Source organism: Lepidochelys kempii, chromosome 8 (assembly GCF_965140265.1).
Source record: "Lepidochelys kempii isolate rLepKem1 chromosome 8, rLepKem1.hap2, whole genome shotgun sequence".
Lineage (NCBI taxonomy): Eukaryota > Metazoa > Chordata > Testudines > Cheloniidae > Lepidochelys > Lepidochelys kempii.
The window spans coordinates 20,601,586-20,624,915 of NC_133263.1; the positions used below are offsets into that span (position 1 = coordinate 20,601,586).

Below are 23,330 nucleotides of genomic sequence, written 5' to 3' on the forward strand. Positions count from 1 at the left end.
AATATTGTTTGTACCGTTAGCTAACTATTGTAAAGCGCTTGGGATAAGAGTGCTTTATAAAAAACTGTAAAAAAACATTGGGGTGCGGGGCCTGGCCAGGACTTAGGGTGTGGGAGGGGCCTCAGGGCTGGAAGTACAGGGTCTGGGAGGGAGTTAGAGTGAAGGAGCAGGCTGGGGGTTGGGGTGTAGGGTCTGGCCAGGAGCTAGAATGAGGGAGGGGACTCAGGGTTGGGGCAGGAGGTTGGGGTGTGGAGTGCTTACCTGGGGCAGCTCCCATTTGGTGCAAGGGGTGCAGGTGGGGATGTGCGGGGGTGCAGGAGCCAGGGGGCTGGGGGTTTGTGAGGGGAGGGCAGGGTCTTGGAGGGAGTTAGGGTGTAGGAGCAGGCTGGGGGGGGGAGGTCTGGGGGAGGGCTGGCCAGGTGTTAGGATGCAGGAGGGGGCTCAGGGCTGGGGCAGGAGGTTGGGGTGTGGAGCGCTTACCTGGGGCAGCTCCTGTTTGGTGCTCAGGGTGGGGATGTGGTGGGGGGCAAGAGTCAGGGCAGGGGGCTGGGGTCTTGGGGGGGTTCTCAGCCCCCCTGCCCTGAGCAGGTCATGACAAGGTGTATGGGTAGGGGGAGTGCGGGGGCCCCGCCTTTGCTCCACCCAGCCCCGATTCCATCCCCTGCCCAAAGCCCCCCCCTCCCATCTTTGCTCCGCCCTGCCCCAATTCCACCCTTTGCACCAAGGCCTCCTCCCCGGCCTCTTCTCCATCTCCTTCCCTGAGTGCACTGTGACCCTTTTGGAGCCTGGGCCAGACACCATTGTAAACCTGGTACTGATAATTACCACCATAAAAATAACTTACCTGCATGCTGTATAGGCACCCTTAAACTGCAGCTCTGTTCAGAAAAGCCAAAATGAGGTTGGCTACAGCCATAGTTGAATGTATTCTGATGCAAATAATTTCACTATGATGGGAGGTAATGCTAGGTCATTAAACTATGCAAAGTGCCATTTGGAACAATCCCTCCAGCCTGGCTCAATAGACTTTGGCTAGCAGGACTTGCACAAGTGCTCTAAAAGTAGGTATACAGTACACACAATACTCTGAAATGGCCACTTGTGCTGGAGCTTGGGCTCTGGAACCTAAGGGAGGGAGGGATATCAGCACCACAGCTGGAGCTTTAACTTCAAAGCCCTGTCTATACTGCTATTTTTAGAGTACGAGCATGAGCCCTGCTATCCCAACTGTGTCAACCTGGCTTGCTCCAGACTGCTGTGTAGACATACCCTAAAAGTGTCCTCAAATGAATTTCGTATCCTCAAATGAAAAGCACTACAGAAGCATGACTGTGTTTTGCCCTACCTTGACGGGACCACTTGTAAACTGAAAGGTTGTAGTACTCAGATTTATAAAAGCAGCTTCTGTAATACTCAATTTTCTTTTTAGCAGTATAGTGAGTTCATACACAGGATTGTCACTTCTGGAAACCTGGGTTCAAACCCAGGCTTGAATTCAACTGCAAGCTGGCAGGGCCTGATCCTCTCTCAGTATTTTGAACTGTCACACATGTACAGATATAAATAAACAATATGAAAATTAAAGGGAATATGGTGACTCAAACAAGACATATGATCATCTACATCATTCAATTTTATAAACCCTTCTTCCCTTCAGCCTGACAAACTGTCTGGCTTAATTAACACAATGGTTCAATCAATCATTATAACCGTGTATTGCAAAGGATTTAAAGAAAGAGAAAGTACTTTTATACTGCAAGATACATATTGAAAAGGGCCAGTCATGGAAGGTTCTGAGCACAACCTGCATTGTGCTGAGCAAACACACTACTTCCACTAAAGTCAGCTGGAGTTGAGGAGACTGAGCGCCTCCAAGTTTGAGCCCTACCTATTTTTTATGCCCTGGTAGTGAGTCAGCGTCAATTAAAATTCAAGGAGGCAGTCTACTGTTTCAAATTTCCACCCACGTCAGAATGCTTACCATGATTTCACTGTACACAGCTCATTAAAATAAACAAAAACATTTACAAATGAAAAACCCCATCAAACCTGGTCTTGCAAGGCTAGTGGAATGAGAGGCAAATGGAAATGAAGTTTTATGTGATTATATCCGAAAAGACAATGTTCTTTTAATGTAAAGACTGTTAAGTGAAGCACTCAAAAGTTAGGAAATGCTAGAATTAAAATTGCCTGTGCAACCCTGATTTGGCACCTTTATGCATATGCATTGTGAGAACCTTTAATTATATGATCGCATGCTATTTTTTCCACAGGCTCCTGCCGCATTCAGTGAGCCTTTGTTTCCAAAACTTTAAAAAAAATAAATCAGTCTGAGGCAGGTATCCAGCAAGGAAAATTTTAACCTGAACCATCTTTTTATGGCAAAGTTATAAGCAACTGAAAAGCGGGTCTTAGTTATAATGAACAGCATTGGGGAACCTTAAGTATAGATAAAAGAAAAGGAGTACTTGTGGCACCTTAGAGACTAACCAATTTATTTGAGCATAAGCTTTCGTGAGCTACAGCTCACTTCATCGGATGCACACTGTGGAAAGTGTAGAAGATCTTTTTATACACACAAAGCACGCTGTGTATAAAAAGATCTTCTACACTTTCCACAGTGTGCATCCGATGAAGCGAGCTGTAGCTCACGAAAGCTTATGCTCAAATAAATTGGTTAGTCTCTAAGGTGCCACAAGTACTCCTTTTCTGTTTGCAAATACAGACTAACACGGCTGCTACTCTGAAACCTGTTAAGTATAGATGTCGCTACCTGAACTGCCTATAAAATGACTACTCGGTGATCTTACTTAGTCCAGCTGGTACTCTATTAAACCCTGGTTTGCAAAACATCTGCAAACAGACAGGCACAAACCTCTTCTGAGTATTTGTTTCCACCCCTTCCAAACACTAGCACCACAAGAGAGCCCTGTGTCCCATTTTCCTCAACCAGTCCTCAGCACTCCACATACATTTGAGGAAACACCATATTGCCGTGGACTTTTCACAGATCTGGAAATTGAAACCCTGCTTGCTCCAGGCCCTCAAGCAAAACTGTCTGGGCCCCCATTTCTTCAACTGTGTGATAGGGTTAATGCAGGTTTCAGGGGGCTTATGAGGATTATTTAGTTACTGCGGAGATTAACATCTTCAAAAGTGCTAAGTATTTATTTCTGGGGATGTCCCTCCAAGAAACCCTCAAATCAGTATTTTGATGGAGGTACATGTAAAAGCAAAGTGAGGGGAACAGAAAAGGAGCATCTATGGGATGTCAGAAAACGTTTAATAAAGGAGTTTGCTTGTTCATCTCTCTCAAAAGAGAAGGTGACTTGTAGCAGCCACTTTGCTTTTACAGTAGCAGTCTTTGCTTTTGCTCACAGAAAAATCCAAAGGCTCCATGATATCAGCTTAAAGACAACCCAAATGGGTCTTGGGTTGCATTAACCTCTGTTATCAAGGACACAACCTGGTGCCTTTATCCGGATTCTGTACACACTCCATGTCAATTTCTACCTCAGTCACATTCCTTAAAGATGTCCCTGTCTCAGCAATCTGCAGAGTTTTGGGCTTCTGCCCACACTTTTGCAGAACATTATGCGAACACTAGAGATTCAGGTTTCAGAGTAGCAGCCGTGTTAGTCTGTATTCGCAAAAAGAAAAGGAGTACTTGTGGCACCTTAGAGACTAACAAATTTATCTGAGCATAAGCTTTTGTGAGCCCACTTCAGCTCACTTCATCGGATGCATGAGATTCAGCCTCCCACGCCATCTTCGGCTCCTCAGTACTCTGTAGCAACAGACTCCACTCTCAAGTCCCAGCCCTTCATGGGGGATACTGCTGTGAAGTCACCTACAGTGGAGCTGTAGGGACCTAAAGTATGGGTCAGCTACAACAAGGGGACAGAGATACCCAGAACATACAGCACCATTGGTTTGGCAAAGCTTGAGAGGGTGTGGATCCATTGCCTAGAGACAGGTCCTGAGCTGTGATGTCAAGATCTGGATGATCCTTTTTTCCAAATTCATCTGGAATTTGAAAGGCTGTTGGGGCTCTATCTCTAGAAAAAACTGAACTCACTAGCAGAGTTATGAAACAGCTCTTTGACTGGATTATTTCAATGGATTGTTTTGGAAAGAAAGCAGGTAAGCTGAAACCTACTTGAAAACTAACACAGTTCAATTGGCTGTCCTATAGGCCAAGGACCTCTGTTTTTAAAGTGTGGGACAAAGATGCACTATGCAAGATGCTAAAATCATATCCTTTTAATCCTTTAATCTAACAAGCTCTGAGCAAAAATTCACCAAACGCAAGAGAAAAAACGAGGACATGTTTGCTTTAAGCTTTGGTTGGGAACCATGAATTAGAGGAAATTCCTCAGCAGGCAAAAGAACTGATTATACTGAAAAAATCCCATGTTCCCTCTGCAAAGCAACCACCACCAAGTGGGCAAAAACACACGAACACACACACTGAAATGAAGACAAATGTACTGTTTTCAACTTGATTTCTATAAATGGAAAAAATGTATAAAATCCATCCATACATTAACAGATACAGGAAGTTACAAGATCCAATTCACACCTAAAATAATAGTAATCAGTCCATTAAAAAAAATGGGAAATTCCACCGCTGTAATTTTACAGTAGTTACTACAGGGCAGGTACCAAAAGATTTTTTTCAATATGATTAAAAATTATTGGCTATCTTCCCTACTTCTAAAGCAATGAGACAATTTCAACAGATACATACTGGGCAGATTGAAGTGTTTCTGGCTCTTGCATCAACATGGAATATTCAAGATGCATATAATTACAATGTTCTATTTGGACATTCTCACCTCCAGGAGAGGGCTAAGGACTATAGATACTACTCCAAAGAAAGCCTTAACCCGTTCCAGAACCTGTAAAGTTGACAGACTTGGGGTTTATTGTTTTATGATTTGCAGTAATCCGGGACCACTCAAAATGTCTCCCCCCTCAGGTCACGCAATTTACAAATAGTGCAAAGACTGAAGGGATGTTTAGGGGCCTATGGAGAACGCACTGGTGGGTCAGTCCAGTGCCTAGTGGACTGACTGATGTTCACATCACATACGAACTGTATCTGGCAGAAAATTTCCTCTCATACTCCCCATTGCTGGAGGTCTCAGACAGGTCAAGAATTAAATGAAGGGCCTGGAAACTCAGCTACCCTTTCATCCTAAGAGTTTAGAAATACTGGCAGGAGCCAGTCTGTGAGGAAAGCTTGCCCTGTTACTGCCTGTGCGATATCTGTGACTAGACAGAGGACTTCAGTAACTGCCAGTCTAGGGCTGGTAAAAGATGCCTGGTTCAGTTTAAAAAAAAAAAAAAAAAAAGTGTGCTGGGAATGCAGGCACCTCAAAATCCCAAAGGACAGACGTATTGTGTTTTACAGGTGTGAACCACAGACACAGACAGCACAAGGCACCAAGCTGTGTGCATCCACCCAACGCATCCCAGCATTTCTATGAACAAGTAGCATGGGTGACCCTTTCCAAATAAATCAAATTGCAGACTCCAAATGAGGTGGTCTGTGTTTAAAAAAGGCAGGAGAAAAGGATACAAAGCTAGTATTGCAATGACAACTATTCCCCTTCAAAACAAAAGGCCACATAAAATAGCATAACTCAATTTGGCCATCTAAAACACAAGACCAGATATTCAGTTATTAGGAAGAAATGAAAATATTTTTACATCCAAAGAGTACAACAGAGGCTGTCCCCTTCCCCAGTTACAGGTAGTTTACCCAGGAAAAGGTGGTTGGGGAATTTAATCATATTTGCTCATTTCATCTAGAGAGGGTCAGACCTAAAGAGGAGCTTTTCAATAAGAAACAAAACATCTTGAAGTCATTTTTGCCTTTCTCTCCTTGGGATTGCTGTGAGGACTAAACACTTTCCATTCTTCATCAATGGACACATCACTCTTTTTGGCACTGTGGGTAGAATTTCTTATACATAAGAATTTCCTAATACATAATTTTGCCTTATAAAATACATGATTGTCTAGTCATGCAATTCCAATAGCATGAAAGAGCTGCAAGAGAATTCACTTACATCTTTGAAACCCCTATATACGGAACCTTCCTGACACTAAAGTGTTACTCTGTAGGATCCTGGAGAGTTAATTCATAAATGCAATTTCTACATTAGAAACCTTTTGGGAGGTTTTGTGGGGAGGGGGCTGATGACTCAGAACTTTGAAATGTAGACAGATTTTTGAGTTGTTGAAAAGAGCTTCATTGAATAACTTGACTAAAGAATAATGTATCAATTCAATCAAATAGAAGAAACAGAAACAGGTGTGTGTGGGGGTTCTCATTCTTTACTCCTGCCCCTGGAGCTTTGGATAACGGTTTCATTGCTACTGCATTTTCCCTAATTGGATCTTCTTCCAGGCTTCAGAGGCTGTGAAAATGCATGAGTCAAGGATCCCAGCTACAGTAAACGTTCCTCCAATAATGGCGCAAATCTGAAATTTACAAAAAGAGAGAGTTTAGGGATTTTGTTGATGAGACAGACATTTACACAGCTTGAAACCCAGGGAAAAGGTAAGTGCTTACAGTTATTGTATTTGATAGAATCAATGGGTTATTTTGAGGGGGATCAATGCTGGGGAGATGGTTACATGTCAAGGCATGGGAACTACCAGTCCTACTGAAGGGGAAAGGAACTTATTCACAATACTATTAGCCCATTCTCTCTGCCAGCCCTACTCAAGGATGAAATCACCAAGTTAAACACAATGTCACTTGTCTGGTGTGTATTTACAAGAGTCCCCTCTTTATCCCCAGTATTACAAATATAATTGGATTTTCCCCTAGAGTGAACCTTGATCTCACTTTGTCTGAACCCCCTACTTCTGTTATCTACTTGAGTAAGTACCCAGCCCCTTCATACTCCAGGTTCATGCATAAGACCATTTAAAATAGCTTCAATCTGGTACATTTTAATCTAGTAGCTACCCCAAGAAATACTCCAAGGATTCATCACAGTACTGACACAGGACACATCAGTTATTGCTTTTGAAATGTGCACCTACTATGTAGGGGACCTCCAAAGCATGTCCTCACTGTTCCCCAGCCCACCTCAGAGAGTATTAATATACTAGCACAAGGAAGAATTTAAGGCAAAGGAATCTGACCCACCAGTTTCTATCATATGTTCCAATAAAAAGTACAGCACATCTCAAATGTCTAATAAAAGCACCCTTGTCTCACCTTTGTCCTTTCCCATACTCTGCCACTATTCCAGAGACAAATATCTGAGCAGCCTCCCAAGACAGCAGCAGAAACTCTATCATTTGGCACATGTTAAATACGTCTGAACAGAACGCTAAAAAATGTGCCACAGGGAACAATGTTGCATTGGCCCCCAAGGAACGGGAAGGACTTGTCACATCATAAATCCATCTCTAACTTTTAGGATTCTGTGGTATAAATTGCTCCTTCCCCTGGATGTATGCAGTGTTGCTGTAGCCACGTTGGTCCCAAGATATTAAAGAGACAAGGTGGGTGAGGTAATGTCATTTATTGGACCAATTTCTGCTGGTGAGGGAGACCAGCTTTTGAACTTACACAGAGCTCTTCTTCAGGTAACCAGAAGAGCTCTGTGTAGCTCAAAAGCTTGTCTCTCTCACCAACAGAAGTTGGTCCAATTAAGTTATTACCTCATCCACCCTGTCTTCCTCTGGATCATCTTCTATGTAGAGTAGCCCTCTGGAATCTCACTACTCTCCCTTCCTGCTGACTCACTGGCCTGGTCGTGATTCTGTCCCTCCACACACTCACCTCACTTTGGTGGTTCTGTCCCTCCGTAGTCTTGCAGTTGATGGTACAATATCCTTTCCTGACGCTACTCTTATTGACAAACAGCCTCTCTCTCTGTTTCATAGACTCAGCTATTTTAAAATCTCAGCAGAAAAATCTCTTCTCCCTTATGGCACTTAAATCCCTCCCCAACTAGCTTTAGCACAATGGCTTTTAACTAGGCTTGGCAGGATTTGATTTAAATGGTTAGCTGACAGTAAAAGTCGATTTCACCTGACACTCCATATATCCATCAGTAACAATCAGCAAATGCAGCCTCTCTTTGTGTCTGCAAAGATCCAGGGTCACCGGCCCTATGGCTATGCATAGAGCCCCCTGCTGTCAAGCTGTCATCTCACTCACTCACCGGCTGGGAGCGTGGGGGGCTATCCCCAGGGAGGAGCCATTCAACAGCAAGATGGCCTCCCCTGTGGCCAGGGACTTGTCCTCCTCCTTGCAGTCCTCCGCTTTGCCCTGCCAGGACTGCAACCGTTCCCCCACCTTATGCTTGCAGGGATCGGGAGTCACTAGCCCTGCAGTCACGCAGGGCGCCCCTTGCAGCCCTGCTGTCATGGGCCCCTGCAGTCCCGCTATCAATGCCCCACCACGGTTGCACAGGGAGCCCCTTGGAGCACGGCTATGAAACTGAACATTTATTTTAAACCAATCAATCAGAAAAAGGTTAAAAATAAAAATCTGCATCAGCCACTGAATTGACAAAAAAATAAAAATCAAATTCTGGCAAGCCGACTTTTAATTTAGTCACCACACAACATCTTTCCACTGCAGCTTTCTATCATCCATAGCTGTCTACCTTCCCTTATTTATTGTAGAGCATTTTGCAATGCAGGGCGAACGTGTATTGTTCAGCTCGTAAAGGACGGAGACGAATAAGAGGTAGAGCTGGCAGCAGCACAATAGTTAAGGCATCTAACACTTTCCCTTGTAAGAGCCCATTTTCAATTGTTTATGACTTTGCCAAACTAACTGTTCAGGCTGAAGTTTTCCATTCTGGGTGTCTAACTCAGGCTGAATTATTTAATTAATTAAATGTCAACACAAAAGGAAAGAAAAACAAGCTTAGGGAAAAATGTTTTTCCAGTGTTAAAAAACTCACAACTATTTCACGGAGAAGCTCTAGCACCTTCATGCTTTGGAGCAAGGACTAGAAATATCACAGAGGAGTTGCCTTGGAAGTCAGAGGTGTTTTTTGGTGTCCCTATGAAAATTTACCCAATTTGTCTGAATTCTAAGCCTTGGAAAATCACCAATTGTACTTGCTCACTAGAAGTTTGCAAAGAGCTTGATAGCAAAATTTTCTGAACATTCCATGCCCACAGAGCTCTGTAGCAATCGTGCTGAGCATACTCCACCCCACCAGAGCTCACAGCATTCTCTGGCCTGGGGCTGACCAGGACTTTCTTTGCAACTGCTCCTCACAGCTGTTGCGGGCCATTGTGGTGCCCAGCACCAGAACTGTGTGCACAGCGATTGCCTTTCCTGTGCTCTCAGTGCTCCCTCTGCAGGTGCCTAGGCAGCGTGGAGAAGGAGGAAACCTGACTTGGGAGGGTGGAGGATTAAAGTGAGGGCAGGAGCAGAGGAGGAATGTGACAGAAGGAAACAATTTGGGGAGGGCTGGGGACGTGCTAGGGGACAGAATCAGAAGAATCCGTAATTACTAAAGCATATTCTTCTCCAGAACCTGGGAATCCTGAGTCCCAGTATTCCTCTGTTGGCAAATACCTGTAAAACTACCAATTCAGTGTGTCTCATCACACTCTAGTAGCTGGTGCACACAGCAATAGCAGGCCAAAATCATTTAACACTTAATTAGCTTAAAGAGCAGATGTCTGTTCTGTGGAACTAATGGTTCCAATTGTGCTGATGGCCCATGATGGTATAGGGATCAATATGGTTCTACGTGGGGTTTTTTCCAGATTGCTTTTCGAAAAATTTGGGAAATTACATGAAAAACCCTATGTTAAAAGAACACTTATGTTTAATAGTCACATGCTCAAAAATTAGGAAACAACAGCATTAAGGTTGCTAATGCAACCCTAATTCCCCCTCTGCCCACTCTGTCTGCATATATATGAACTTTGATATAGTCTTTAATTACATGATCACACACTATTTTTCACAAGACCTCTGCCTCATTTAGGCACAGGATGGATGGTGTTCCAGGAATGAATGAGGGCTGTCTAGTAAATGAGGCTGTTGGCCCCGCCTGCTTCATTTGTTACAGAAGTTGCAAAGTGTGTGGTGAATGAGGCAGGAGACTACAAGAAAAAATAAGCAGTGGATTTTATGGTTAAGGAAGTCAAATGCCACCTTGGAGAAATGGATTCTTATCCCTGCCTCTACCAGAGTTCCTATGTGATGCTGGGCAAGTCACAACCAAACTTTTCACAGGGGGCCACTAGCTGTGTGTTTCTCATTTTCTGAGTGCCCACCTTGAATCACTTGGGGCCTGATTTGTGGAAGTGCTGAGTGCTCACAGCTGTGGCTAAAATTAATAGGAGCTGTTCTGTGAACATCTAAAATGTTAAGTACTCCGAAAAGTCAGGCTCTGCGTGTCTGAGTGAGGGCATCCAAAATCTGAAGGCCAAACTTCTGGCCTACTAGTCTCTTTTATAATCAATATATCTCCTTTATATTGCTTCAGTTCCCCATCTGTAAAACGGGGTTGATAACAACCTGGCTACAGAGGGATGCTGTGAGGATAAAATTAATAAATATTTGTGAAGCATTCAATACTACAATGATGAGCACCATAGAAAAGCCCATGAGGAAATTAATAATTCTGTATTCAGTGCGAGGTTTAAATTGTATGCAGTAAATAAGGCATGGGCCAGACCTGAATGATGGGGATAAAAAGAAATATTGAACAGATATCCCATCAGTGAGCACCATCCATCCTGGGCAACGAATGAGGCAGTAAAAATAGTATGTGTTCATGTAATGAGAGTCTCTATAATAATGCATACGAATGAGGGGCCCAAATTAAAGTTGCTACGGTTTTAACTTATGCGTGCTTGCCTTTGCAACCTTAATATTCTTTTAATGTAGTCTTTTTGTATGTCATTCAGACTGCAGCCTGGGGTGGCTCACTGAACGATAGTGACTCTTGGAGCTGGTGAAAGGTGAACAAACTGCAGTGCTTCCTTTGCTCAGGAAGAGGGAGGATTTGGACACATGCCAGATCTTAGAGATGGATGGGAAAACAGAATAAATTATTTAAAGCTTCAGGGCGAAGGGTCAGCAGCTATAGGGAAGTTAGCTGTGCAACTTCGCTGGGAGGGAGCCAACCCTGATTTAGGCCTATTGCACCATATCTGATTTGCCACAGAACAAATCCCACTGGTATGCCACACAGATGAGCAGCAGTGGCCGAGTTAGGTAGGGAGTTTGTTACAGTAATAAACAGCTCTAATGATAGACTAAAGATGAGAGAGAGCAGTGGGGAAGAAATCACTCATTTATAAACATATTTATAACCAGTGATATTTGCGTCCTATGAGCTCAGTGAAACAGCAAGATGCCTCAATGACGGAGGGGCCGGGTGATGTGTTTCTTGCAGCACAGCTGGCATTCTGGCAGATGAAAGCCTCAGAAACCAGAGCACCTGTCAGAGACTTAATTCATAGTTTTGGGGAGTGAGTACACTCTCCACACTCTGCCCCTCTCCCTTGCCACCCCTCTGAATGTGACGCATGGTGACGCTTCAGGGAAAGTGACAGCTGAGGAGGTGGGCTATTTCAGTCCACAGGGGATCAGCTGACAGGAGATTTTACACCACAAAAAATGCTTTTAGAGTTTGCATCAGATGGTAGGAAAATCTGACTTTAGTGCCGCCACAAGAGGGTGGGGGGAACTCACAGAAAAATGCATATTCATCTGCACAGCTCTGTACTGCTGAGTGCTTATGACTCACACACACCTGGCATTTGGCTGGACTCTGCCTCCCAGCACACACAGATTTTGAGTTTGCTGTGACCAACAAAAGAGGCGATACACAAGGTCTCTCTCTGGGTCAATACAGAAGCGATGCTATGTAATTTATTTGTCACAGTCCACCAGTGAGGTTCTAATATGTGCTCAGAGTCCCGTTCTATGGTGGGCTTCACGGGAAGCAGGCACTACACTATTAGTTATTTGTGTCGTGCCATGGGTGCAAAGGAGCTTTATAGATAGAATGACCAGTAGCTGCCTTAAGATATTTACGCCTATCCCACCATGGGGGAAGACAAATAAAAGAAGGGGAGTACGGGTGCAGGGAGACAATAGTGAGCGATCATGTGATGATAACATGGGCAGCACATTGGAGAATTTTAACAGATATGATTAGGGGACTACAGTGCAGTTGCTAGTAATGGAAGGCTGCATGGGTATAATGAAGGGAAGATGAAAGAAGGGCAATGGCAACATGGCTCTGCCTTCCCTAAGTGAAATACCATACTGAGGATCTTCAGGGTTTCTTCATGATCAGATTTTAAGAGCAGAAGGGGCCACTATAATCATGTAGTCTGACTTCCTCCATAAAACAGGCAATATATTTGCATCCAGTAATCCCTGCCCTGAGCTCAATAACTTGTTGTGGAGCTGGTGCGCATGTATTTAAAGCAAAACTCGGTGTTATTCTAAGACAGCTCATGTGATGGGGAGTCCACCACGCTCCTCAATAAGCTGTTGTGATGCTTAATTGTGGTCACTGCTAAAAATTTGCACCTTATTTCCAGTTTGAACTTTTCTAGCTTTGACTTCCAGCCCCTGGATCTTCTTATGCCTTTGCCTGCTAGAATGAAGAGCCCTCTAATATTAGGCATCTTTTCCTAATCTTCCCTTGGGATTGGGGATTCCTACATTGCACCTTTGTAACTATCTGCTTACTCCTCCCCCAGAGCTAACCCTGTGGACTAAAAGGCTGCTCTCTGGCCAACCACCTAGGGGAGCTCACAACTGATAAAATGTGAAATGTTGCATATACCTACACCTTTATCCACCAATGACTTGTCTACACTGCAAAATGTCACTCTGTTAACCAACACGTTAACTACCATGATGTTAAAGACTCTTTAGACAAGAAGAAAAGGAGGACTTGTGGCACCTTAGAGACTAACAAATTTATTTGAGCATAAGCTTCCGTAAGCTACAGCTCACTTCATCAGATGCATTCATTTAGACAAGGAACGTCAAGTTTAACGTTGTGTCAGCTGTTTGTGACTAACTGTAGGGTTCACAACCGGTTGACATGACGGTAATCATGGTAGCCCTGGTCTTCACTTAGTGCTAAATTGTGCTTAACACTATTTGTTAAAATGGGATACTTAAAGCATTTTCTAGCACAATGCTTTTTGCCATGTATAGATTAGACCTCTTGCATGTCACAGAATGAAGTTCTTAATGTCACTGGAAACAAAAGGTGCGGCCACAAGCTAACAAGTGTTAGACTAGAACAGCATTGCAGTTCGGATGGCAGTAATGAAGGCCGTAACATATGGTACAGCGCTGTGTGTTCTGATGTATCAGTCTCAGCTGCTTTGGGATTTTAAAAAGAAATTCCATGCTAGTGCACGATGTCAGACATCCTCTGTTTATCCACAGAACAAATATGGTAAGGACAACAGCAGCACAAGAGTCCACTGGAACTATATTGCGTAGTGCCAACACTTCTTTCTTACCTGACCTCCCAGCACCTCCCTACACACAGCTGGTAGATCTTAGCACCCACTAGTCAACATCTACATCATTCTTCCAACAGACACCCATGCTTAGGGTTCCTACAGACTCAGAAACTAAAAAGTCAGCTGCCTTTGTGGTAACAAACAGGTTTACATTTACAACCCTACCAAAGCCTCTCAGAGTCCAACAGAGTCTTCTCCCAGCTACACCTCCAAGAACATATTTCAGAACTGCAGTGTTTTTGTGACGACTGTATGACCACAGTCTAGTAAACAGGCTGCTCAATAAGGAATGGCAGGTGCTCCCTCCATAGCCCCCTTCTGTGGTTTTTAACTAAGCATCTGCTGCATAGGCAAGAGCTGAGGGGTTTCTGAAGCCTGCCCCACTCAACAATAACTCCAGCTACCACAAGCAGATAATCTTCTGTTGGATCAGAATGCTGTGGCCTCAGCATGCCAGTGACGATGAGCCAGTCTTCGGGGCAATCGTGATGCAGAAGGCCAGGCTGGTAATACTACACGGAAGAGCTAAAATGATAGGAATGATGACAGATCATCGTGTGTCACTGAGATAGGACAAGAAGGCTGAGGACCAAGGCATCTTAATCCCCAGCAACCTTGCTCTCCCTGATCCTTTCACAAAGCTTCCCCACACCTGCATCGACAAACCGAAGAAGCCAGCATACACACACACAGGGGATCAAACCAAACCTTAGACTTCTCAGCCTAGATAAACATAAGGGAGACATGACCTGGAACTGCATCCTGGCCAGAGGGTCCCATTGATATAGCAAAGATCTGCATGGTAGGTAAATACAAAAGGTCTGACACACAAGTGACATCAGCCACCCTCAAGTAACAGGACTAAAGCTGCCATGGATGTACTGTTACCCTCAGGTCTCAATATAACAAATATTAACACAGAACAGCCCAAATGGAGCTACTTAAACTTGGAAGGCAAATTTGGTGGTAGTCAGGGGAGGAAAGTGAAAAGTCTGGAACATTCTCCCCACCAGCTACTTAGACAATTTTGAAGCACAGTGTTTTATTTAACACAGATGCTACAGTTGTTCCCAATCGTAAGATGACCTCTTAGCAACAAGCAAATAGACATGATAGTGAACAGCAGTGCGGAATACTGAAGTATGGACCGGTCCCAGGTTCCAAACCATGCTACCTACCTCCCCCAAAAAGAAAAGACCATGGGACCACAATTTGGGAGGGAGAAGGACAGCAAGAAGCATTAGCAACCAGGTTAGTAAGCCCTAATGTTTTAACCTATTGACCACACTTTGAGACCAGGCAGACATGCTAATTAAAAAAGGGCCCAAACCATGAAGTTCTGGATCTCAACTCTTCTGCCTCAGAGTTTGGGGGTGTTTTGATCCATCTCTAAAGCTGATTGAAAGGAATTTAACGTTTATTGAGAACTCCAAAAACCGAAGCCTCCTAGGGACAGAGCACAGCACATCTAATAAAGCACCATTTATGTTTACAATTCAAATATTCAAACCCCAGTTCCAAACTACAGGTCTTGGGCACCACCAAAGTCAGGTTATTTCAGTCAGTTTATCATAAACACATGAAGCTTACATGTCCCAGCATGTAATGCTACACATTTTTCTGAGTAGCCCAGGTACATAGCACGATGGGTCCTTTAGTCTGTACAAGCTAGGTCCCATTATTAGAGAGGGGGTCTGCTGCAATCTGCTCTTATTGTGTGTCAGTTAGGTTTTGTCCCCATGTTCCTGGCATATTGCCAACGTGCCTCCCTTCCCTCCTAATGCAATGGGCAAAAAGAGCATGGGTACCGCTGGTGCAGGATATTTGTCATTCTTTTGTGCCAAAGCGGTTAAATCAAACCATCAAAGCTTGATCCTCTCTTATCGGATGCTCCACTTTTCCTTCCAGTTTCGATACGTGTAAGCTGGCTAAGGAAGAGCTCAGCTTTACTCTCAGCTCCTGTCATAGTGCTCTGAAGCAGGAACTCAGTTCCCAGATTGGCAAGGAGGGCAGGGGAAGAGCAGGAGAGGGCAAGAAGGAAGAGTCACAGGCTTAAAGTAACTCACCGATGTGATAAACCTGTACAAAGGTTGCCGCCTCTCTGTATATTTCACTGTGATGGGGCTCAGATCATAGCGAAACCAGATAGCGGGGATAATGCGGCCCGTGTGACTGTAGGCAACATACTCCTGGAAAAAGAGAGTGGGGAGAGAGGAAGGCAGAAAGCGTGAGCAATTTTATTTCAAAGAAGTTGATCTCAGAACTGACTCCACTGGGCTGCTCCTCATTCCTACCCAGGAAAATTGCAACATTCTATCAGGAGATAATAATTACCCATAACGATTACACTAAGAAGAGTAACTTGTTCATTTCTGAATGACTATACTCAACAATACTGACAGCACGGTGATGTGGCAGAGAACAAAAAATGCCACTCAGTATGACCCTAATCCAAAGCCCACTGAAGTCAATGAAAGAAAAAAAAAAAAGACAGTTTTGGATCAGTCCCAAGTGGATACATGGATTTTCCAAGTGGTTTTAGATAGAGTTCTAGCACTATTACAATTAAACTGCAGCTAACCCACTGGTAAGTTAAGCAATACAAAGGGAATTTAATTTACACCAGCTTGTCGGCCTGCCCCATGCATTCAGAACAACAAAGCTTTCCCTGTATCTGAGGCCCCAAGCACATTGAGATACAAACAGATTTTTGCCTGCCCAGTGCAAATGGGACAGAGCCGTGTTTAAACCATGTTAAGAAACTTGCTCTAGGCAAGGAGGGGACCTAATGTAGCAGAGAGTTTGCAAACACCTTTTTAAATCTGTTGAGCAGAGACACTCTTAGCTTCACTGTGGACAGGGCCCTTTAATCCACTTCCTATATAGCAGGTACATGTGAAGTATCAGCCAAAGGGCAGCTCTCCAGCAAAAGACAGATCATCCACCATTATGGAGAAACCAGCACTGCAAAAGGGATTTCTAAAACCTGCTTTGAAAATACATCTTAGTTCTATCAGGTCTCACCAAGAAAACATTTAGATGATTTGCTGTATAATATTTTAACTGTGCCCTCAACACAAAGATAAATACCAGCCACTGATATGAGCAGACGAACAAGTCGAGGAGGAGAGTTCTCTTTGAGATACAGCAAATCTTTGAGAAATACCTGAGCATGCCCTCACATTCTGGCCCTTATCCCAGCAGACACCCCTTCCTGTGACACGTGTGCCACTTTTGACTGTTAGACCCAACTCTTCAGGAGATAGGGACAACAACAACCCTAGAGAGGTGGATGAAGGACTAACAAAGACATGTCCACAGGTATAACACGAACAGGATGATCTCTTCTCAGGAAAGGGAGAGGGAACCAACTGAAGCAGCACCATCATGCTCCATCAACCCCACAGGGATTTTTCCTTCCTTTTGAAGTCTCTTCCAGAGGAGGTGGACTGAGCTTCAGTGGACAGAACAGGAGGGGACCCAGACCAGCATATTTTAAGGGCTCCTTGCAGAGCTAACTGGTTGATGCCAGAACTGTAGTGGTGGCTTTGGGTGGAGAGGAAACAGAAGATCTAGGAGATAACGTAGGAGAGGAAACAGACACTCTGCACACATCTCCATCATGGTAGAGAACCACCTCATGGCTAGGGCATCTATACCAGACTATTCCAAAGACTTCCTTCCAATTCCTGCTTCCCTCTTATCAGCATGGGAGTCTAGAGCAGAGGCAGTAATCAGAGACCTTTTTAAAATGTACAGAAAATGCAGACGCAGCTCCATTTGCCTGAACTCTGGTTATGAAGAGAACAGTTTTGACAGAACTGACCTCATTTTTTCCTTCCTTACCTCTGCCCTCAGCAACACAGTCCTGATGATACAGTCTTGGCTGAGGGCCCCAACTGCAATCCTGCTCACAGAAGTATCGAGATCAGCAGCTCAGGATGTATGTTTTCCTAATTAATTTCAGAACTTGTATTGCAAGAGAGTCTTATCTGAAGAGTGGTTGTAACATTAAACAGAAAGAATACATTCTATCCAGGGAGAGAAAGCCATCCAAACTGTCAGGACACTCTGTACAGCACAAGCAGAAAGCACAGGAGACTATCACTAGTCTTGGCACAGCTCATGAGAGCAAAATAAATGAGTGGATATTTTAGCAGAATGGCAGCCTCAGAACCCTCAAGTAGCATGGACACAATAAATTTGCATGCAAATGGTCTGAAGGGAAGTAAGAGCCACTCGATGCTCCACTGGGCCAATGCAATCAAGAGATGTCCTGCAAAAACATCCACAGACATGAAGAGCAAGAACCCTGCCCACCTTCGAGTGACTAGCAAAGGGCAGTACTCCCATAAACAATGCATTATGTTTGCGCTATGTGTTAAAATAATAGTTAATTTTTCAGAGTCTAAAGGCTCTTTAAAGGGAAAATAATTAGCCCCCCATCAATTCAGTCATAGGAATGGCCTGCCAGGTTCCCACACTGTAAAAAGAAGGAGAGTACCAGGCAATAAATCTCTCTGAAACTCCCACTGGCCACTGTTTGCCCTTCCAGGCCAATGGGAGCTGCAATCGGCCGAACCTGTGGACGCGGCAGGTAAACAAACTGGCCCGACCCACCAGGGGGCTTACCCTGGAGGGTCTCATGCCAAAAGGTTGCCAATCCCTGATCTAGAATTACTTCAGGCAATGAAGGTTTTAGGTACAATATATATGGACTTGAGTTAAGCTCACATAGGAGAGTGTGAACTGCAAGGCAACAACTCTCCAGAGAAAGAATAATTAGCACCAGACGCTGAGAAAAATTCTCATGCTACTATAATGTAGCAGGTGCTAAGTATAGAAGAGGTGACTGCAAGAGTCCTTGTTCTAAAGCAATTCAGTTCCCCACTCTTCCAGCAGAGGTTACTGTATGCCTACCAAACACAAATGCTTTATAAACAGAGCGCAATACCAATAGCATGGATTGAGCTTTGTAAGTAAAGAGCTTCCTATGAACTCATTGGGTTTTTCTTCCCCAATGGCCAGCCTATGTAACAGTCACCTCCAGCCTTACCTTGTTTGCTACAGTATACTGGTATGAGTACCGCTGTTTGCCGCTTATATCTTCATACACGGTGGGGACTATCTTCAATATATAATCATGAGATGCAAGGGCTATGAGGCAGAAAGGGAAAGGATAGATTAGCCAGTGAAAAAGCTCATGCCTCCCAGAGGAGGGTGGGAGCTCATGACAGCTATTAGTAAAGGATAGGGGTGATTTTGGTGGTAATGGTGGTAGCAGTAGCAAGTGGGTGGGGGTTAGAAGAGCAGTATACAGATGCAAATACCATAAGCCCCCTGCTCAGACTTGCGACAATCCATGTCATACCCAGCTAGTCCCTCTTGTAGCAGATGATCATAATCAAGCTGCAGAGAATGCCACCTACTACAAAATCCAGGGTGCAAGAGGGGAGGTAGCAAAGGACGCTGTGTATTAGGCCTTCCCTAGGGTCAGGGGTGGGAATGGAAATCCCATTCACTGATGCAGGGATTGTTTTGATTGCTTTTCTGGCCTCCTAATCAGTGTTGCATTAATATCCTGGTTTTTATTTTGCCTTTGCCCACCATCGGTGGGCTGGCTAAGCCCTGAAAGCACTGACAATACATACGGTTTGAGCTGAGTTTGTCTGCTCCCCCTAGGGCATTGAATGCTCCATGAATGTTCTGGACCTGGAGAGCGAGAAAACACATACAGTGGTTATATTATATACTTAGTGCTTTTGGCTTTTGCTTCCCCACCTTTGAAGGCTCCAGTTTGACTCAGTCTTCCCGAATGCAAAGCCTCAACCCAATGAGAAAAAGGCACAAATTATTTTCAGTGACCATTACCACAAGGATTGGCTCCAATTGGTGAGGTTGTAAGATCAATCTCCAAAGATCTAACATTAATGTCCACTCTAAATTGCTTCAGCCAAGGGAGCACTCCCAAATTGGAAGCGACTGGTGGGGAAACACAAGTCAGTCTGAAGCTTTGAGGTGAGTCGCCATGGCAAACGATGACATCATCACACACCAGTCTGCGTTGGTGGGTAGTGTCAACAACCCATAATTAGGATCAATCTCCCAGCTGGAGAATAAAAGCTTGCACTAGCAAGCTCTCATCATTCTATCACATGCAAATAAAACGTAGAGACTATAGCCTGCTGGGAGTCACACTTTAAAGATTCAAATTCAGGGCAGAACCTGGAGCTTTCTATAGCTTTCACTCAGACGCATTCCTAGAACAAACACACCCTCTTTCAAGAATAGTGTAAGGCGACATGCCAGCTAGGTGATCCATTCCTTAGCAGCTGGTTCCAGGCATGCAAGCGTTAGGCACTCCCAACCCCTCACCACAGATCAATTGGATTCCCCCATTACTCCCCACTCCTCTAAGGTACAGGCTAATGGAATTAGTTGAAAACAATAAGGACCAACATCCACTAATAGAATGACTGATTTGGGAAACTTCTGGAATGGTGAAAGCTATACAGAGGTCCTGAAACTGTAGTCAGAGGGTTGCAGTGGTAACACATGCCACATTAAGATATACAGAAGGAGAAGAGATATCCACTAGCCGGGAAATTACTGACAGACAACAGATAAGCAGTTTTGTTTGGAGGAAGAGTTGTGTCCTTCTAGCTTTCACTGCATTAACAAGTCACTGCACCAATTTGCATTGCCCACCATCCTGCCAACAGCTGTAAGCACTTGACTGCATAGGACACATCCACCTGATCCTACGGCATGTTCCCCTGATCAGTATTCCACAGCAAGATGGTTTGGGAAAGAAACAAGCTAACAAGGTCCCTTATCAATATCCTAGGAAAGAAAATTCTAGCAAGACAAATTCCTTGTTTCTCATTAAACTGAACTGATGGAACAGGTAACACGCAGGTGACAAACATAACTGGAAGCACAAATGGGTTTTCTATAATGTCTTTGAGACTGCTGGTATCTCAAAAGGCTTGCACAGTGTCGAGTTGGAGAGTAGCAGTGTAGTAACTAGGCAGGCAGACAGCATTCTGTGCTATAGCTCACACATCCTTGGACATCTAGAGAGGGGGAATGTTTGACTTGGTAACAGGGTTAACCTCAGCTCTTCTTGATACATGCGATAGGAGTCAAACTTCTACTAGGAAAGCCCTTTGAGACAGGCAGAAAGGCCATCACTTTAAGGTCTCATCTGAAAGATGGCACCTGTTATGACACAGCAGCTCTTCCAACCACTCCTTCAGCATCAACATCCAGTAGAAGTCCTGGCAGGAAACATGAAGCCTCAAGCTTCAGATCAGAGGGTAGAGCACATTAATAGCTGAACAGTTAATCCTGGCAGAATCAGGTACTTTTTGAAGACAACTCTGAATACTTTCCCTCTCCAAAAGGAGCCACACTCTGAAGTGACTACACAAAGGAATTAATGGTCAAGCAGAAGTGTCCTCGTATTAGGGGATACTTTGGGGGCAGCTCAGGATAGGAGTCTGCCTAATAACTGTGACCTCTACATAATCTAAAGGAGGGAGCATATGTCAGTGAGGAAGCATACATGCTTGATTTACACGAGATGCTGGCTGCACTACAAGCGACCAACCACTGCAACATGCCAGCAGAATGCCTGGTGGTTTTCAATGTCATAATACCTTGAAGAGGTGGAAAAGCAAGGCAGCTGGTGTTTAGCAGGCATAGATGCATGGATGTGTGTATGGACTGCTGGCTTAGCTCAGCATATTTACAGGCAGCTGTGGTAATTCAAAACTAGTTCAGAAGGGATGAGCTCAGGTAAACATCTATTTCAGAGGACTGTCTGTGCATTATATAACTCCATGAACCATCCAACCCTTCCTAAGGTTCACACACAAGACATCAGAGTTAAGTTTAAACTACCAGGGTAAGGCCAGGGGAAGATGTGTCACTCAATAATAGTTCTAAGACACATGATACATATAAAAGTTCCCCCAATTTCCTTCATCTTAGTGGGTAGCACGTCACTTGCTTCTGCTCCACTTGGTACTTTGGCCTGGTCTACACTAGGGAAATTTACAAAACGTTTTCCTCCAATTCAGCTTGAGCCACTATTAAAACCAATCGGAAACATAGTTTAGACAAGGTTCCAGCAGCCAGACCAGTCTTAAACCACTATTTCAATTAGACTTGCTTTTCAGAAAGTTTAGCTAAAATATTGGTAAAAATGGGTTGCTGGATCCTTGTCTGAACTCTGGTGGTCACCTGTTTTGATGACAGTTCAGCTGAAACAGCGCTAAAACTGGTGGGATACTTTTTGTAAGTTTGCCTAGTACAGACAAGGCCTAGGAGGCCATACACAACAGCATACAGTCAAGGCACAAACAACAGACTTTGGGGGCAAATGTCCAGTGTCTGGAAAACATTCCAAGTTCTTCCAGTGTCAAAAACCCACAAGCTGTAGGTATAATGTCCTGGGAGGCTAGAGTTCAAGAACGCATAGTTACAACACAAAAAAACCTGCCCTTTAAATTATTTCATTCTTCTGTGTAAACAAGGAGAGCGAGGATCCCAGACCAGTAGTTTACTGAGAGCAATGTCTCATTTTTGTGCCACAAGTAGAGGGGTGCCTGGAAGATTCCACCCCCACGACACACATCCCAAATTGGACAGGAGCTAAGCCCAAGGCTCCGCGCAATCATAATTTGATCATCAGCAACATTTACAGTGAGCGGCATCTGATTTTGGTGACTCACATGAACAGAGCTTATTTTGTGGGCACAGCTTGGAGGAGTACCGCCACCATTTCCCAGCCACCTTCCAATCTGGTCATGGATGGCAGGAGATAGCCCCATTTTGCAGACAGGGAAACCGAAGCACCGAGTTGTTAAATGATTTACCCAAGGTCACAAAACATCTGTACGATACAGGTAAGTGACTAGACCCTGATCTACTGAACACCAGTCCCATGCACTAGAGCACGCTGTCAGAGTACTGGAGAGAACACCCCTGACCCATTTTGAGCTCTGCACTTCAAATTCAGGCAGTACTGAGATGAAATGTAGAAAAGGTTAATGAAGCCTAAAGTAGCACAACCTCTGAGACTCCAGTGGGCTTTTCACTATTGGAGAGAGGGGATAAATATTCTCCTAGTCTGTCAGCAAATGGAGGTGGGGAGATCCCTTGAGGGATAATCTGGGAGGTTTTTGCAGTTGGAGTTTATGAAAAACTCACATTTCAGGCCACGACACAATAAGGAACAAGGGAATCAGGCAAGCCCTTCAACCCACTATTAAATCAGCAGATACCCTAAGATAAACACTGAAGAAAGCTCACTCATATCCAGATCACATGAAAATGATCCACACCCCCCACCTCACGAAATCACTCAGGATACGTCTTTTGCTGCAGCTGGAGTATGCTTCCCCCAGTGCAGACCCACTAGCTCTGCTTCAGCTAGGATGCTAAAAAAACAGGGTGGCTGTGGTGGTGGCTCAGGCTAGCCACCCAAGTACATACCCAGGAGGTGAGGTGAGCTTGTGCATGGTTGGCTAGCCTGAGCTGCCGTTCATGCTACTGTGGCTACACTGCTATTTTTAGCATGCTAGCTCAAGCAGAACTAGTGCATCTATGTGCCTGCTCTAGGAAGCACACTCCGCCTGCAGCGTAGACACGCCCTCAGTGGCTCTCACTAGTGCTTGCTCAGACTTGCTAGAAGCAGAGTAATGAACATCTCCTCCCATGTCACATACCCTTTAGCTCATGGGTTTTGCTTACTGTGCCAGCAGCATGTGCACACACATGCATGAAGAGACGGAGGTGACTCAACAGCATGT

The 23,330-nt window shown here is 44.4% G+C and overlaps 1 protein-coding gene across 4 annotated transcripts in view; it reads right to left on the reverse strand.

Annotated features, from left to right (window-relative positions):
- Window positions 1-4,253: 4,253 nt before the first annotated feature.
- The window catches only part of ERGIC1 (endoplasmic reticulum-golgi intermediate compartment 1), a 101,490-nt gene continuing 82,413 nt past the window's right edge, over window positions 4,254-23,330 (reverse strand). For 3 of the 4 annotated variants that reach the window (XM_073355799.1, XM_073355800.1, XM_073355802.1), the window contains 4 exons: window positions 19,164-19,224; window positions 18,569-18,669; window positions 15,579-15,701; window positions 4,254-6,492 (listed from right to left, as the gene is read on the reverse strand). In XM_073355799.1, the coding sequence (XP_073211900.1) occupies window positions 6,385-6,492; window positions 15,579-15,701; window positions 18,569-18,669; window positions 19,164-19,224 (393 nt within the window). In that variant the 3' untranslated portion in view covers window positions 4,254-6,384. The remainder of the gene's footprint in view (window positions 6,493-15,578; window positions 15,702-18,568; window positions 18,670-19,163; window positions 19,225-23,330) is intronic. The other variant, XM_073355801.1, reaches the window with a different exon arrangement.